At 37.0% G+C, this 17,521-nt stretch overlaps 1 protein-coding gene across 1 annotated transcript in view; it reads right to left on the reverse strand.

Annotated features, from left to right (window-relative positions):
- The window catches only part of HDAC9 (histone deacetylase 9), an 820,804-nt gene that overhangs the window by 214,533 nt on the left and 588,750 nt on the right, over positions 1 to 17,521 (reverse strand). Inside the window, exons 16-17 of the mRNA XM_045827591.1 lie at positions 7,283 to 7,403; positions 2,519 to 2,568 (exon numbers count right to left, since the gene is read on the reverse strand). Of these exons, the coding sequence (XP_045683547.1) occupies positions 2,519 to 2,568; positions 7,283 to 7,403 (171 nt within the window). The remainder of the gene's footprint in view (positions 1 to 2,518; positions 2,569 to 7,282; positions 7,404 to 17,521) is intronic.

Raw genomic sequence — 17,521 nt, forward strand, 5'->3', positions numbered from 1 at the left:
AGTTATATCAATGTTGCATAAACCATTCTCATTATATTAACAATGGCTGGACTTTTTCCGGACAGACCTCATATATTCTAGGTAACTTGAATTTCCTTTAACAACTGGGGATCGTTAAGTATTTAGAATTTAAACCAAAAGGTCTACCTTAGATAATTTGAACCAGAAGAATGTCCTAAAACAAAAGATATTTCAATGGTTTCCAAGCTCACTAGGGTACCCCTATGTTGCCAAGTTGGGCCAGTCAAAGTTCACACTGAGTATCTTTCATATACTTAATATGTCTAGAACTGTCCTGGAGGTAAAAATTGAGACTAATGCAAATCCAAAGGACCCAGAGTTTCTCTTAGGGCTTATGTCAAAACCAAAGATCTTAAGGAGCAAAATGGTACCTTAATGTCTAAGAACACAATTTCATTCCTGCAGCCAACAAAAGGACTGAATCAAACTAGTTCTCTAGAGCATCAATAGGACAAGCTTGTGTACACACATGCACACACACAACCGTCTAGACCTATAAAAATACCATCTTAAGACCTGTAGGCCAATTAGATAAATAGAGGTACCTCTTTCCAGCCTTTTCCTATATTAATGCAGTCAGGCTACTCAGTGGTCCTCCTCCTGCCTCTTCCTGCCTAAGCTAGATTTTCCACCACTGCCACCATCTGGGTTAGGTCAGTGTCTGAGGACATTGTTAAGGACACCCACTGTGTCAGAAGTAGTAGATACTGTTCATTCATTGGGCACATCTAAGAGTTTACTAGAGTAGTTCTGGCTAAAGATAAGAAACTACCTCGTTATGGTTTTAGAGCAGTTGAGTGGAGGTACTTTGAATTCAAGGAATAGACTTGGCAGGCGGGTCCCAGGGAGCTGTCCTCATTTCAGCTCTAGGCTATGAAATAAATGCACTTAATGTACTTGTAAAGGAGTGGAGCTTTGATGACCACCACTCATTCAACAGTTTTCATTTCCTCCCCATCACCAGACCCACTAAGTCATCCTTAGATTTGGTTCATTCTTTGCCTCATTTGCAGGTAGGTAATCAGCCATTCTCTTAAAATGGCCACTTGGGATGTTAGACAATAATATCACAGCCAGTGACACCCATTTTAAAAGTCAGTTTGTCTTCTGCTTCCTAGAGTAATTCTGCAAGCTCCTGGCTTCACAAGAAGTTTGCTAAAATTAGCAAGGATTAATATGAGGTGGTGATTTTCCTGTGCTGGAGATCACAAAGCAAGCTCCCTGGTGCAGTTCCACAGAGGGGACTGCATTACATTGGCCATGTGGCTGCACTGCCGGGCTCCAGGGCCTGTGGCTAGCCTGTTAGAGACAAAATCTGTAGAAGGACCTGAAATGCTCTTTTGGATCTTGTCCACATGGACATGTCGCTCCACCCCAAACTTTCAGCCTTTTACCCTTTACTGTGTGTCCTCAGGACAACCACCTCACTCCTCTGAGACTTCAGGTTCTCATCTGCCAAATGGTGTTAATAACAAGGACTATTTTTACCAAGTTGTTATGAACCTCTGTTGTATGTTGGTAAAGTCCAAACAGATGTTAGTTGTAGTTGCCATTCTTATTTCTAGAGGGCAGAATCACAGGTAAATGAATAGAAAGATTATCCTTTATGAACCTAACGTCACTAAAATGAAAGAATTAGCTGAAAACATAAAAGGATTCCTTGTACAAAATTTAGTGGTAAATATTTAGTAAAATATTGCCTAATACAGGTCATACAAAGGACTAGCTTTGCTTTTTCCCTTCAATATTTAAAAAACTGAAGTGACTTAAATTTCTTAGTCCTTGGAAACCTGAGCTAGAATTATGTTCTCCTAACATGACTTAGCACTTGGTTCTACAGGATGATGGTTTATTATTGGTAAGGGTTAACTTTAAATAGATTGCAGGCTATAGGATATGTTCTAATCATCCACAAATATGTAGATATTTTTCTTCATATGTCGCTGGATTCAAACAAATATGTCTTTGCAATGTGGTATAAATATCCTGGGTCAAAAAGACTTTGTTAATTATTGAAGACAAAAATAGCCCCAAGAGGTTCACAAACAAAATGTCCCACAATGCAAAGCGCTTTGTGAAGTTTATGTGATTTTCATCAGGATTATGATGTATGTGCACGCTCAGGGTGACTGTACTGCAGATTGAATTCCACTACAAAATTGTGTTAGATCCTCTCATATTACCTTTTCTCCAGGTATATAAAGATCTAGCAATGCCAGCTCTGTGAACATGTGTCCCGTGCAGTCACACTGCGCCCTACTTTAGATGGACCCCACACTTGGCTTAATTCACTATTGTTGCCATCTTGAAATTCTTAGTTTTGAACAAGGAAATCTGTATTTTCATTTGGCATTGAGCCCTACAAATTATGTAGCCAGTCCTGCAGTCTAGGATAACTTTTACTGAGAAACAGCCTTAAACATAATTAAATAAATAAATCAAAGGAGACCTTTTTAGAAGTTTGTTATTTAAAAACAGTAAACAAACTCATACTTACCCCAAGTCCGCCACAAGGTAATGAAGAAAAAAACTTTTCAGAAGTGTCACCTACACAGTAAGAAGACATGAAAAAAATATATAAATTGGAAATGTAGTTTTTAAAATTTTAAATTTTAATATACCTAAAAACTAATTCACAGTTTTTTTTGTAAATGTTTAACAGGTATTATGTCACATGGTATTTATCATTTAACTCAGGAAGAAAGGGATCTAATTTTAGACAGGTAAAAGCCGATGGCAAATGAATAAAAGTATTATATAGGTATACTCTATTGCCCCTTATGAACAAATATCTATGACACTTCAGCTTTAAGATTTGTTTTAACTGCCCTACACATTGTATAGTACATTGCAATTTTTTTAAATTTATACTGTATCATGAATAGCTCAGCTACTCATTGACTATATCCTTGCAATGTGGTTTTGAAAGACAAGATTTATGAAATACATTGTCATTTTTTAAATGTTTCAAATATTAAAATATCTATTCAAATATACGGATTTATTTTTAATTTTTACTTTGGATATAACTAAGACTAAGTATACTTAGCCCCTCCAATATTTACAACTTTTTTAAGCAAATAAGTGAAAAATACAGTACAAAGAGGATAATACTATTTGGGGATCTATATAATATAAATATATCTTTTTAAAAACATATGCCAAAAATCTTACTTGTGACTGTCTCATTTTTAATCATTTTGGAATGTTAATCATTTTGTTTATCTGCACTTTTATTTTCTATATTATCTACTGCATGAATAGAGAAAACAAAAATAACTACTCTTAAAATTTCTTAGACCAAAATCTGCCTTGTAAAGTATTAAAAGAGAAGGCAGTGGGTGTTTCTATATTATAGTCACAAGGCTCTGAAATAGCTCTGATGGGTCGCTAGGAGATTAGCGGTAGAAACAGGTACAAACCTCCATTTCATCTTTCCCATTCCATCTGTCCTATTGATGATCAATGAAATAGTAATAAAAATTGAAAACGGGTAGGTGGTGGAATTCACATGCCATGTCAATAAAAGACTGATTAGATTTTAACATCAAAGAAAATATTTCCGTTTTGAAAACAATAAATTGTATGAGTTAATTTTTCAAATGCAATTGCTAACAGATGGAAAATGACAAATCACAATCTAAGTACAAATGAAAAAAACAGTGTGTCTCATTATATATAAGGGTCTTCATAAAAAAGGATAACAAAAAACAAGTCATGAAAAAATATTAAACCTGAAACACTGACATTAGTAAAAGATACATAAAAAAAATTATAGATAGCTTGGGGAGGGGTAAAGTTTTCTTAAGTTGTTGTTCATAACAAAGATACTTCTACATTACTGAACATTTTGCAAGGGTGTATTCATATGTCACACATGAAATTAAAATGTATAATATTATATATTTTAATGTCTGAACTCTTTATTCCCTAGTGTAAAGGAATAAAGTTAATATTATAATGTGATAAAGTAACTTTTAAAAAAGATTTTAACTCTAAGAGAATAAGGAACAGAAAAGATATGCCGCATAAGGAGAATTGTATTTAGTATTGTTTACATAATACAAAGAAGATAAATAATAATTTAAATTTTGTAGTGTGTAAAATATTTTAAATTACTGAATTGACTGCAATTTTAAAAAGTAACACTATATTGCCTTACCCAGGAACTGAGATCTGGCTAGCCATACAATCATGAAAACTGGTAGTAAGAACAACAGGAATATTAACATTAAGGAAAACCTTGCACCAAAAATGATTGGAGAGAATGTTTTTAAAGTGTCAACTTACAGGATCTAGAGTATTTAAGGAGATGAATGGTGTACCTTTTCAAATCTCATTATTTTATAAGCGATAGCTATCTTTCAAGATACAACAACTTATAGGTCTGGTCATAATGAGCTCCTATTTAAATCTTTACCCCAAACTCCAGAACATAACTATCAAGAGGACTACTACCAACTGAACTCAGAATTTTATACAATGAATGAATTTAAATTGAATGTGTGTGTGCATTGACAAACTACCCCCACTGACCACCAGTCTGTGCTGGGAGGGAATAGTGGAAGAAGAAAGATATATACAAGTGAAAAAAGGTGATACAGAAAGAGAAATATCTTGCTGTTTATAAATTTCTGTACATTTACATGTGGCAGCTTCAATCTTATTTTTTAGATTTAAATGAAAAACAAGCCACAAGAATTCAAATTATATAAAGAGCAAAAAGAGCTTGAAAAGTTAAACTTTAAAAAGGATGAAATTATTCACTTAGATCTGAAACTGAGGACACTTTGTTCTTTTTGGATTTATGTGAGAAAGTGAAGTGGTTAGAAGTGGTTATCAAAGCTGAATTTTGAACTTGACATCAAGACTGAACAACACAATCTCCTTGTTCATATTTACTCATGTAGCACATACATAATACTGAAATTACTGTACTGCTCCCTGAGAGATGCCTATGTAACCTCTAAAATCATCAATTGTATAAGTATTATCCCATGTTAAATACCCAAAACTAATGAGATAAGTGGCCAATTTATTTGGATCTAAACTTTAAAAATTAAATTATTGGCTCTTGGTGTTTTCATTGTATACATACATAAAAAGAATTGTCCAAGGTCATTGGACATTGGACATTACAATTAATTTTAAATTATCAAAATTTTAAATGATATTTATGTTGGGTATTTTGAGAAAATCTTTCTGTGCAAATGTCAATTTTCATTTTTCAAAATGGTGGCACAGCCATGTTTCATAAATAACAGTTCCATTTAACGGTTCGAAGTCATCAAAGTTTAAACTTCATTTCTTTTACAAACATGTCTTTTCTCTTAAAATGTAGAAAATGGTTGTTTTGGAACATCTTTCAAACACCTACACTTAAGTTCTTCCCAGTTAAGTCCAAAATATCTAGTCCTTTGTCCAGGCTGATTTATAGTTTAAGACCATAGTAAAGCCTTGGCCAGTGTAGCTCAGTGGCTTGAGCACAGGCTGTGTACCAAAGGGTTGCCAGTTTGATTCCCAGTCAGGGCACATGCCTGTGTTGTGAGCCAGGTCCCCAGTGGGGGCCACATGAGAGGCAACCACACATTGATATTTCTACCCCTCTCTTTCTCCCTCCTTTCCCTGATCTCTAAAAATAAATAAAATATTTTTTTTAAACAGACCATAGTATAAAAATAATAAAAATAAAATAAAATGGGGAAAGTTGCTACTTGTTTTCTCTTCATTAAATCAAAAAGTAATCAAAATGAACATGCTTCCTCTCTTCAAATGTGTGTGTATTTTGACCTCATAAAAACAGGAAAGTTAAGTTTACTTTATCTTTGGGTAAATTATATGAGATCACTAATCCATATAAAATTAAGTACACTTATTATATAATATCCACAGCAAATAAAGTACTTTATGTAAAGAATCTATATGTGTAGAGATTCCTTCCTTCAACAAAAAGAAAAAAATAGAGAGTATATATGTTTAGATCAACTTATTTGCCTTTATATTAATATATAGATTTAATTCTACACAAATTTTTTTCACCATCTTATTTTAATAATGTTTTCTGAAAAGTGAATTTATCTTTGTGTGCTGCCCTCTCTGTCAATTTCTTCCCAAGCCTCCACTAACTCCCGGCGTGCGTGCGTGTGTGTGTACGCCCACATGCCTTTACCTCCAAATTAAGGCAGGACTGCCGCTCCTTTTAAAAAGGCAGACTGTAAGTATTATAATGGGTAACTGTTAATTTCCCCTTATTATTTTTTCCAAGATGCCTGCCTACTGCATGTCACATACTTGCTTTTGAATTGTTTAGAACCAAATAACAAAATCATTTTGAAAAAATATTGAATTAGGTGAGAGGGTCCAATGATTTAGAACTGACACAATAGGTTTTGTTGAAACAAGAAGACAAGAAAAAGCCCTAAGATGCCTTTTTTTAAAGTTGGAATGGTTTTTAAAAATATCCGTTTGGCATGTATTGCCATGTTATATATTGTGATTCCATGTTATAAAGGGTTATTAATAAACTTAATGGAATTATTTTAACTAAACTAAGTAAGGTTTTGGAATGAACTTTTTCCAACTCTATCTCTCATATAAAGTTTATATAAACCTGTGCAACATTCATTTTATTTTAAAATCTGATGGCAGGGGTTTGAGAAATATAACATTAAATAAAAATTATGTTTATTAGCTTTCTCCTTCTGCCATCTACTTTACTGATTAATTCCACAGTTAAGACGTTAAGAAGGTTACATTAAGGTTTAAAATGCCAGCTCACTATAACATGCACTCTTTGAGGCGCAGCGATGAGGAGTTTCCACTAAAAACAAGCTGTGCTGCGCCCTCTGCATGTTACAGTCATGGAAAAAAAGAGCTGAACGACACGAAACGAATGCAAAAGGTAAAGATACATTTGCATAAGGAATGTAAAAATCTTTCTTTTTTTAGTTCAAAAATGCAAGCGAACAAACTCAACAATGCATTTATTCCTGTATGCCAAAACACAGTGAAGAAATGCTATTCCAGTAAAGATGAATTCAAAAGTAAACATCATGGTACTTGCGTAGCCATTTTTCCAATGCAAGATTTTCTTAATCGACATTGGCTTCTATTGTAAACGGCTCATTCCACAGAGCAATGCTGATGGAAAAGCTGATTTTTTCTGTCGCACTGCTTGCCAAGTATTTTGAACTGACACCGGCCTTGACTAATGACAGTGCTGGAATGTGCTGTTCTCAGTAGAACGGAGGCCCATACAGACCTAGGAGTGTCCTGGGGTCCAGCTTCTGTCCGTCCAGGGGGTTGGTGCCATACAATAGTGAGTGATGTTCAGAATGAACAAGCTGTATTTCCTCCAGGCTGGCTTTTCGACCTTGAATCCGCTGAAAGAAAACAGCAGAAGCCTACCTTACTCCACTGACAACATTCAGAAGAAAATAAGGCCCCGAGTCACATTTAAGATGATTAATAATGGGCTGAGTTTCATCATGTAGGAATGTGACACTGATTTGCTTAGTAAAGTACCATAATAGTATTTGAAAAATGAGAGTATGCAAGGTTCAGAATCAACGGCTTGCTTATGCCTCAATGGGCAATTGACATAAAGCATATTCTTCTGTAGCATAAAAAAAACCTATAACAAAGAAGTCAGTAGTGGCCTCCTTTGTAAAAGTATCAGCCTAAAAGCAAATGGGGCCTACTGTTTATCTGGGAAGTAAATTCATCAGCATCTTATTTTACACTCACCTAAAAAAGTTGTTGAAACAAATTCCTCATAGTTTCTTAAAGGACTGAAGGCAATACATTTTAATGTATTTGATTATAACAAATATGCTAATTACCCCATGCATGTGTAGCTCACAGTAGTGTTAATGTGGACTAATGTCACTTGGAGTGTGTCCTATGGGACCAGTAACAGCTCAGAATTGTTTATGAATGGCCCGTGATGAGATATGTGTAGAGTTCAAAGTGAATGTTCAGAAACTTTTAGAGTAACTTGACAGAATATTTTCATGTCTGTTGAATCTAATATAATCGTTTATGTCTTTGGTTATATTTTACTTTTGTAATATTTCACTTTTAATGTATTTATAAAAGTATTAGTTTGTAAGAGGGTGGAAATTAAACAAAAATGATAGCCACTGCTTAACCAGACATTCTAGAAAGTCTGAGACACTCTAGACTCAGTCCATGTTTTGGCACACATGCTAGGCACAGACTTTCATGTCAATTAAGAAACATGGTCATTCAACATAGACAAATCCATATGTTAAGTTACAGCTCAGTTAATCAACATGCCATGTGTTCTTCCTAGCCACATTTCTCAGTTCGAATATCTGCAAGCCCAATAAACATCATATTGATGTATGAAATGAATTAGCCTAACTTTTGAAAATCACTGTGTTCCCTAAAATTACCCAGACAGAATTATTATTTTACTTAAAACATATATCACAACAAGGCACTTGTAAGGCGGTATACTAGAAGAAAACTGTGACAGTGAAATTCAAAGAGAATTTGTTCAGAGAATGCTGTCCTGTCATGTTTCTGACCATGGCATGAGCAGTTGACATAGAAACATCAGGCGACAACAATACCTCTCTCTGGACCAGGACAGTTCCATAGTCAATCTCCCTAATTTAAGGTGATGTGGCTGCTGCTGAGGTGTGACTGTCTGAGGGAGCAGGCCAGGAAACCTCAATTTACTGACACTTGCTAGGGGTTGACTGGGTAGAGGGCAGGGCTGTGCTTGTCACAGAAAATAAGTCACATAACAGTGAGAGAGGAGCAGTGGGAGACCCATGGGGTAGCAGGAACCTAACGGGAATGAGAGAAAACAGAAATTTCTTGACACTGTGGCATTATGTGCCAAAGAAACAAACAAATGCTTATGGAATTTTCTTTGTCATAGCATTGAAGTTCCCTCTTTTTGACACCCAATTTACATTTCTAGAAAAGTAAAAATATGTGTCAGAGAAATGACTCCCAGATAGGCGTTGAATATTGAAATTCAACTGGGTAACTCATGCTGAAGACCAAGGCAAATTGAACGATGGCCATCTGGTCAGTCATTGCTCTGATCAATAAATGCACATGTTATTGATCTACACGCCTTGATGGTCAGCACTAATTTTGGAAATGTTTATGGAAGACCAGAACAACCAAAGCAATAGAATGACAAGAAATGAGATAAAATTAGGAAGCAAAAGTTCAAAGTCAGTATTAAAGGAAAACATTTTAGCTGTGAGATTTCAGCTTGTGGAAAATCCAAGAAAAATAGTGGTAAATCTAGGGTCTGAGTCACCTAAAATTGGAATGAGCAGAGCCTTGGAAACCGTGCCGTGGCAACCAGTCTTATCTGGCAGAATAACGAACACCATGAAATATCAGAGCTTCCTGCTTTCATTTCTATGATACTAAGCATTCCATAGCCACTAACATCTTATACACTGATACAGTGAAACATCTATGCCTTAAATAATGTGAGTTCCATAGCTAATAATCAGACCCACATTTTGACTGATATCATAAATTTTCATTGATTTTTTCCCTTGTTCCTTTTCTATAAATATATTTTACCTCTAAATTGAATTTCTGCCTCTAGGGTGACATTAAATATCATTAACCAGAAATGTATCTTTATATTTTCATTAGCTAGTCATAGATATTTGTAACCACACACTCTGAGCCTGCCTCAACTCCTTTCTCATTCTCACTCACACATTTGAAAAAAATAATCTGCTAACAAGATTCAATGATTGACAGGGGCTCAAGTGCTGACAAACCACAAGAGTACACCTGCTGAATTGAATACCAGTCATCCCTTTATGTAATATCAGCCGATCAACGGTAAAGATAGAGGATCTAATCTAGCCCGGCCTATTTGACATGTATTTATTCTTAGAGTATGCTGTCCCAGTTTAAACTCTTGTCCTCCTTGTCACTATTAAAATGTAAGTTTATTTTCTTGCTCTGATATCACTTTTTCCCCTTCTTTACTTGGATCTGGAGAAAGGATCTGGAGAAAGGATGCTTTGAGATTAGTATCTCACAGGGGCCGGGCTATGGCAACCTGAAGGGTGACTAAGCTAAACAGTCTGAAATGGCCACAGCTCTCCCTTCTCCTCAACCGGTGGAGTCTCTTGGAGTCCTCCCACGTTGCCTCACTGTTATCAGCCATCTCAGATTTGTCAGTTTCGTCTTCCCTCTCCACGTGAGGTCTCTAACAGTTTTCATTCTCTGGTATCATCATGAGTTATTTGTTATGTTACGTGTCTATGCTTAACTATAGATATTTTTGTTTAATCCCTTCCCATATTTCTATTTCCGGTGCGCCCTTTTTCCCTTCATTTCTCTCTCATGATGCTCTCTTGAGTCAAAGGTCAACAGCATAATGAGTCACAAAGTAGGATAAAGTGCTGTGATAATTGTAATTTAGGGACATCGTGATTTCCGTTCTCAGAGATATTTAGTCTGCAGGATGTCTCTCTACAGTCATCCATGATTCCCACCAAAAGGCTTTTTGAGAATCCTGAGTATATCTGGAAACACAACACATGGAAGAGAGGGCACTCATTTGATTATTTCTTGAAGTCTGACTTGAGATCCAAATACAGGTCCTAACTACCTTGCTAACATAGGCCTGGGAACAAAAGTTTACAGCTCCTCTTTCATGTTCTTAATAAAGAAACCCTACAACGCAGGATGTGTGCGCTATGCTATTTCCATCCTCTGTGACGCCCCCTTGGGCAGTGTCTTCCCGACAGTCAGAAAGGAACTCTGTGCATGCAGTGCCTACTCTGTGTGAGCACCTGGGAAGCTTATTCTGTTCGGAACCCCAGTCCACATTCCCGTTTGAAGTTCGACCAAAGTAGCTTAAAACAACCATATCATTGAGTCTCACAAGACACCATGGTTCTTTCCTGAAGAAATAGTCTTTCTGAAATAAAGCCCATTAATGCAACCTGATTATAGTAGGAATTTTCTGAACATGGCCTACAAAGTCATACTGTGGCAGGATGAAATGCAGCCTGCCCGCACCCACCCACACACAGAGCACACACACGGTATAGATTCATGGTTTTTTTTCCTGCCAAGGCACAGGGAAAAAAGGAAACAGTTCTATTCCTTCCCCTCCTGTGTTCAAAGCCTGGATTGAGGCCAGTGTCCTAATCAGTTCTCATTGGCCCTGGAGGAATCAGAACCTTTTGTAAAATATAATAAAGGGCATAAAATCATGATAAAATGCATGAAAAAGCAGTGCCTTTGGTTAGGGAACTAGAAATAATTTAGCAGAACAGATGGGTTGCATTGGTTTGGTATTATTGAGGACATGAAAGGGCTCATTTTGCGGCAGTTCCAAACTAAGAGAAAATGTCCAACTGAAATCTGACAAGTCAAAGTACCTGCCTGTGCTGGGGGAGACCCCATTTTCTTTAATCATTTTCAAAGTGGTGACATATTAGGCAAGAATTTCCATTGAAATATCTCATTTTCTGAAAATATTTCACCCAGTGTCCCTAAACAGAGAGATGAGTTTTTTTTTTCCCTACAAAAATCCATAGGGCTGCAGACTTACAGAATAAAAGTGTCATAAATAACTATTGAATGTCAAAGTTACCCTTTGTTACAAACTCCATACTTGATATTTCGTGAATCAGTTCATGGCCTGTTCATTAGTCTTCACACGCCTTCTCTCTTAAACACATACAAAATCTGGTCTCGTGCATCTGCCCAGGTGTACCTACTGGGGTTTTTAAATACTAGAGACAATTGCTTCTTTAAATATTACATAAAAGAGAGTTTTTATCCCCTCCTCCCCAACTGCATTCTCTCCTTCCATATATTTGGCATCATCTAATAGCCTGTGCCCCTCAGAACTTGCTGCTAGAGAAACGGTGGTGAAAATGGGAAGGAGGCCTGCAGCCCAGCAGGCTTTGGTCCTTTCTTTTGGTCACATGGAAAGAAAGTGAATTGTAAGTCAGGAGTCCTGAGTTCTGGGTTCTGACTCTCCTGTGTCCTTAATGTGCCCAAAGCCGGCTACGAGAGACCTGTTGGGGCCACTGCTGCTTCACACCCAACTGTGAGGAGGTATGACCAAATTAGTGCAAGCCCCCCTTTAGCCCCAAAATAATAAGATTCTATGTGAAATAACCTTAAACACAGTAAAAACTCAATAAAATGCCCCTTATTTTGACTTATAGGTTTGCTTTAGGCAAGCAAATATAATGACTGAAGTGATACATAACGATGGTTGAGGCACAAGAGATCTATGAGGGTTTTCACAAGGACCCTATTCCTTGAAGCCTATTTTTTATGAACTTAATTATAATTGAAAAGTAGGAGTAACTTTTAATTCTTAGACTGTGACAACTAAAATAATGAGCAATTTTCCCAAATAAAAATATTTTTTTCATGTATGAAAATTTGGAGTTAGTACCACTATTGTTTCTCAGATAAACATCAGTAAGGCTCTGTCTCCAAATATTTGACTCCATTCACCTGTTTGTCCTTACTTACAATGTTGAAACTTCGTCAGCTTCAGTTGAGTTTCTATGGCAGTGATTTTTAACACTGGGTGCACCTTGGAATCAGCTGCAGAAATTTAAACAGTGCGGATTCCTGGGTCCTACCTCCAGAGCTCCTGATTAACTTTGGGTACAGCCTGGGCATTCAGGTCCTTAGGACCAACTCGTGGATTTTAATGGGAAGCCTGGGTTGAGAACCCGTGTTCAGAGGGACCTGTCTATTTTTCCTGTTCATTCATAAGTGAATTCAAGATACTGACTCTGTACTGACTGACCAACATTTGGGCCTAAAGAGTAGTTAATATAAATGGTCAGCAGAGAAACTTTCGAGGTAAAAAAAATCTATCTGATCTTCAAAATGACAAGTGACTTCTATTTGCCTGTAACTGCTTGATTTGGTCATCACAACTTAATTTAAAAATATTTCAGGGTGCGGAGTACTTTCAAAAGCACTTCAGATAAACAGCAAATCCCTCTTGGTAATAAAAGGCTGAGTTCTAAAAGCATCTGTACTATACATTTTTTAAAAATTTATTTCCACCCATTTCAAATCATTATGTTCATCAGAAAGTTTTAAAAAGTTTTCCCTTATAGTAACTGCTCCATTTTCATAGTCTTTATCTCCACTGACTCTCCTGCATTGTAATTATTTTTTAAACACCATTGTAAGTGAATATTTTAATGGTTTGGGTCAAAGCACTGCTCTTTAAATATAACAATCATGTGTAAAACATACTGTCACAGCAAATATTTCGTCTTACTTTGACAGTACAATTTTCAGATGGTAGAGAAACATAACTGTTTTTGTTAACAAATATTTGGTTAATAAGTGGCAGTTAAAAAAAAACCCTGCATCACTTTCCAAATGACTCAGAAGAGTAGTGTGTCTTACTTCCTTCCATTGGTCATTTTCCATATCAATTCTTCTTTTTTTAAGAAATAAAAATCAAAACAAGAAATTCGAAATCATCTTAATTCTGACTGTAGGCTGCAGAGGCATTTTAACGTATTATCTGCCCAGGCCCACTCCACTGTGGCTGACAAATCTCCCGCAGAACGACGCCAGTGCACCCCGGTGTGCCCATCCCATCTGCTTCATCCCTACCGCTTCCTAACTTAGCCGTATCTTCAGAGACAACTCACAAGACTCCCTATTTGAGTTCTTTTTACTGCTTTGTGGTTAGATTCTAAAACACAAAAACACTTTTTTTTTGCCAACTAAACAAAACAGTAAGCTGTTGTGTGCTGCCATCTAGTTAGATTATGCTATAAAACAAATGTTTAATTGAATTTCCATTAACCTGCAGTATTCAGTGCTCTGTACCATTGATGTCAGAAAACATGCACATTCCAAAAACCATTTCTCCAAAGGGTATTGTATTTCTTTATTTAGATTTGCAAAAGGTATTTTTAAATCACCTATGTGTGTGCAGGGAAGCGTGTGGGAGATTCCAGCCCTGAGATCCTTGGTATCCTATGATTTTACACTAAACCTGCTCTCCTTTTCTCTCACTGGAACTGGGGAGAAGTCCCAGAGGGGCAGCAGTAGCTTGGTTTCATGTCAGGGAATTGTTTTGTAATTACTTTGAGTTGGCACTTGAACACAAGAGTTAAAACACTGCAGCATAGTATGTTGCTTATGCTTTTTTACTTAGGAATTAAGCAAAACAAAGTTATTCAGCCCTAGTCACAAAGAAGCAATGCAAATTCCACATAAAGTGGAATCCAACAAAAGCATTATAAAATGTTATTATTCTCAAAACAAATGTGAGAGCAAGCGAATGTCTGTGGGTGGCTTGGTGGGGCTGAGAGTCATGAGCAGTTTCGGAAAAACAACTGCAAGTGCATTTCTAGCAGATGACGGGTCAGTCTGAGATGTTTTAAGCACAGAAGAGTGCATTCTTTCCTTCAGGGGCACGCACACTTGAGAAACCTAGTACCTTGTCAAAGAGCTTGTTCTTCAAGAGGAGAGTAAATGACCCCTCCAGAGCTATTTCTTACAGTGACAAGAAAGCTGCTGGTTTTGCTTTTCCTCTCAACCAAATCACTAAACTAAGTATGGATAGCTCAAGAGGGGAAACATGGAATGATATTGGCATGAAGGGCTACTGAGCATCTCAATTTTTTAAAAGCAGAGCCACATCATGCCAAAGGAAGTTAATCCTCGCAACCACTACAATCTAACATAATGAGGACTCATGTTTTCTCTGGCTAATAAGCAGGACTAGTGAGGAGAGCCAGTTTACACTACCACATACCAACTGAAAGCAATGTGTTTACTAAAACAGCCTAAAAATTTTGTCTACACTTAACCAAAGGAAGTGTTATATTCTAAACGAACTCCTTAGCCATCTAATTTTATACAATATGGAGCTGGAGGAGATCCTAGAAAATCCATCTTAACAGTCTTGTCTTACACATGGGAAAACCAAAGATCAGTAGGGTTAAATGATTTGACAAAAGCACAGATAATTAATGGCAGGACGAAGGTCAACTCTAATGTGAAAAAAATAACCCTTGAAGAATCCCATGTGGTTAATTTTCTACACTGCCAAATGAAATGACACAATACATAAGTTTGATTTGTGGGTAAGGCTATTGTTCTGAAACAGCTGAGCCCTTTCAATGTTTTCAAATTGTCATGTTTTCCATCATCATTGTTTAACTGCAAAACTGTCTACCCTTGTTGACTGAGGAAAGCTGCCTCTTCTCTGTATTCCAGCAGAACTAAAGCTCTGTACATGAATGAAAGCCACTTACCTAGCCATAGGTCTCTGCTTGCTGGCCAGGTATGTCCCCAGAGGTCTGTCAACTCCTTATGTCAAGGCACAGTTTGATCCCTGACTATGGGTGGCTACCCAGACAATGGCAGGAAAGCTGTGTTCAAAGATGGCAAACTGCTATCTGGACATTGAGAAACAATACATCAGCCAACTTGGATGTGTTATATCCTACCTGATTATTCCCCTTTCTGTCAAAATCTAACAGAACAATTGAGTTGAGTTCTTGTTTTCATGACCAAGAGAGGAATTTTTCCATATCAGTCAAGAGAGAGTGATAACTCAGACACCAGGGCTGGTGCTCGAGTCCCTGGAGTCCCACGCACACAGATGTTGCCTTCTCGGGAATGCTTGCTGTAGACAAAACCAAGGAACAGGGCTGGACTTTAACTGCCTGATAGTCTTACCTAGACCATTTAGAAAGGCAGACCTGATTCTCCTTAAGACCTTGGGCCACCATGGTAAATATTCATTCACATCTAAGCTGGAACCTAACTTCTTTTCTTGGACTGAAAACGTCAAGTTCAATGAGAAGATACTGTCATTGGCCTTGATTTCTTTAAAAGTCTCATAAACACTAACCAGGGAGCTCTTAAGCATAAGAAGCTTCTTTACTTTTCAACCAGATAATGTATCCCCCTGTACCTGATCACTTGCATTCATGGTGTACTTTCCTCCTGGCTTTTTAGCAACTGATTTTAAGGAGTTTTGGTGAATTGTTGAAAGGTTTGTTGTATGTTTCTGGGGTTGTTGGTCCCCCCCACCCACCCTGACAGCATTGATATTTTCAAAATAATTTGGCTTGAGTAGAAAGGTTAGCATCCTTGTAGTAGAGTTTAATAATATATCAATGAATGTACATTAGAATTAAGGTGTCAAGCCAAAAACTTTAAAGAAAATCCACAATAAACATGTATCAACTATTTCAACTGTGTTTACTGGGGAAAGTACAGGCTATGGGAATAGACTCACTATTTCTGAATGGGCGGAACTGGGTTGCAACAATCTTTGTATGTTCCTTTTTTATTTCATTTCCTCCCCCACTCTCAGGTAGAAACAATCAGGAAGAAGTCACGTTTCTTTTGGTTCTATGTTTTAGACCTTTTGGTACTATGTTTTATCTTACATGGAAGCTAAAAGCCTCCATAAAAGGATTACATTTGTTAAGCTAATGATCATTTCCAAAAAGTCTACTGTATGTCTCTAAAATCATTCACACAGAGGTAACATAACATTACATTCCTAGATGTCTTAAAGTTAATTGTTTTTTAGTGGGTTTAGAAATTCCATTTTATATTTGGGATTAGGTCAGCATAAAGTCATAGATATTTTAAATGTAGGAGCAAATAAATACATAGGGCAATGATTTCATCACTTAAGAAAGCAAACACCTAGTGAACTGCTCCCAAACTATGTTGAGAAAAAGCATGCTCTGTTTACATTATTGAGAACTTTTGGATCAGACTTTTGTGCTTGGTCTCCATTAAGATCTGGCCCATGGACATGGACCAATGGTGTGGGAATGCACTGTGGGAGCAGGGGGTGGATGGGACGGAGGAGGGCAAAGGGGGGAAACTGGGAAAATTGTAATAGAATCAACAAGAATAAAAAAAGATTAAATCTGCTGCTCTGGGCTTTCAAGTACATTGTTTGTTAATGAGACACTCTGATTTAGCTTTCTAGTCTGGGGCTAGACTTACTCATTCTCGTCAACCCCACAAAGCTTCTGACGTTTCACCCTGGGTGTGCTATCACATCAGTCAGTGTGATGTCTAAATTAACTTTTGTGGTTTCAAATAATACGTGAGTAAAATAATGTGATGTATGAGGAACTGAAGAGGATGACTGGTCAGATAGGGATGTTAACAGGTTTTTGAGATCAGTGTGGACCACATTCCATTCTATATATTTCTGCACTTTGCTCTGTTCATAAACAGTGTTTCTTCAGGCAGAAGATTTAAGCAATACCACAATCTAATAATGCATTTGGATGCTGTGATCAGCCACTACTAAGTTGGAATGGTTGGGGTAAGCCTCCAGGAACTGATAAAGACCTGAAAGTGAAAAAATATCAGCAGCAATGCCTCAGCTGGCAAAAGCACAGAAAGATTGCCAAGCTGGAAACTATTTATAGTGGGTGTGAAAGTGGATGGGGAAGTCCACATGAAGGAATGTCCATTAAGATCAGTCTAC

This window comes from Phyllostomus hastatus, unplaced genomic scaffold (genome assembly GCF_019186645.2).
Source record: "Phyllostomus hastatus isolate PE091 unplaced genomic scaffold, TTU_PhHast_1.1 phas_scaffold_78, whole genome shotgun sequence".
NCBI classification, from domain to species: Eukaryota; Metazoa; Chordata; class Mammalia; order Chiroptera; family Phyllostomidae; genus Phyllostomus; species Phyllostomus hastatus.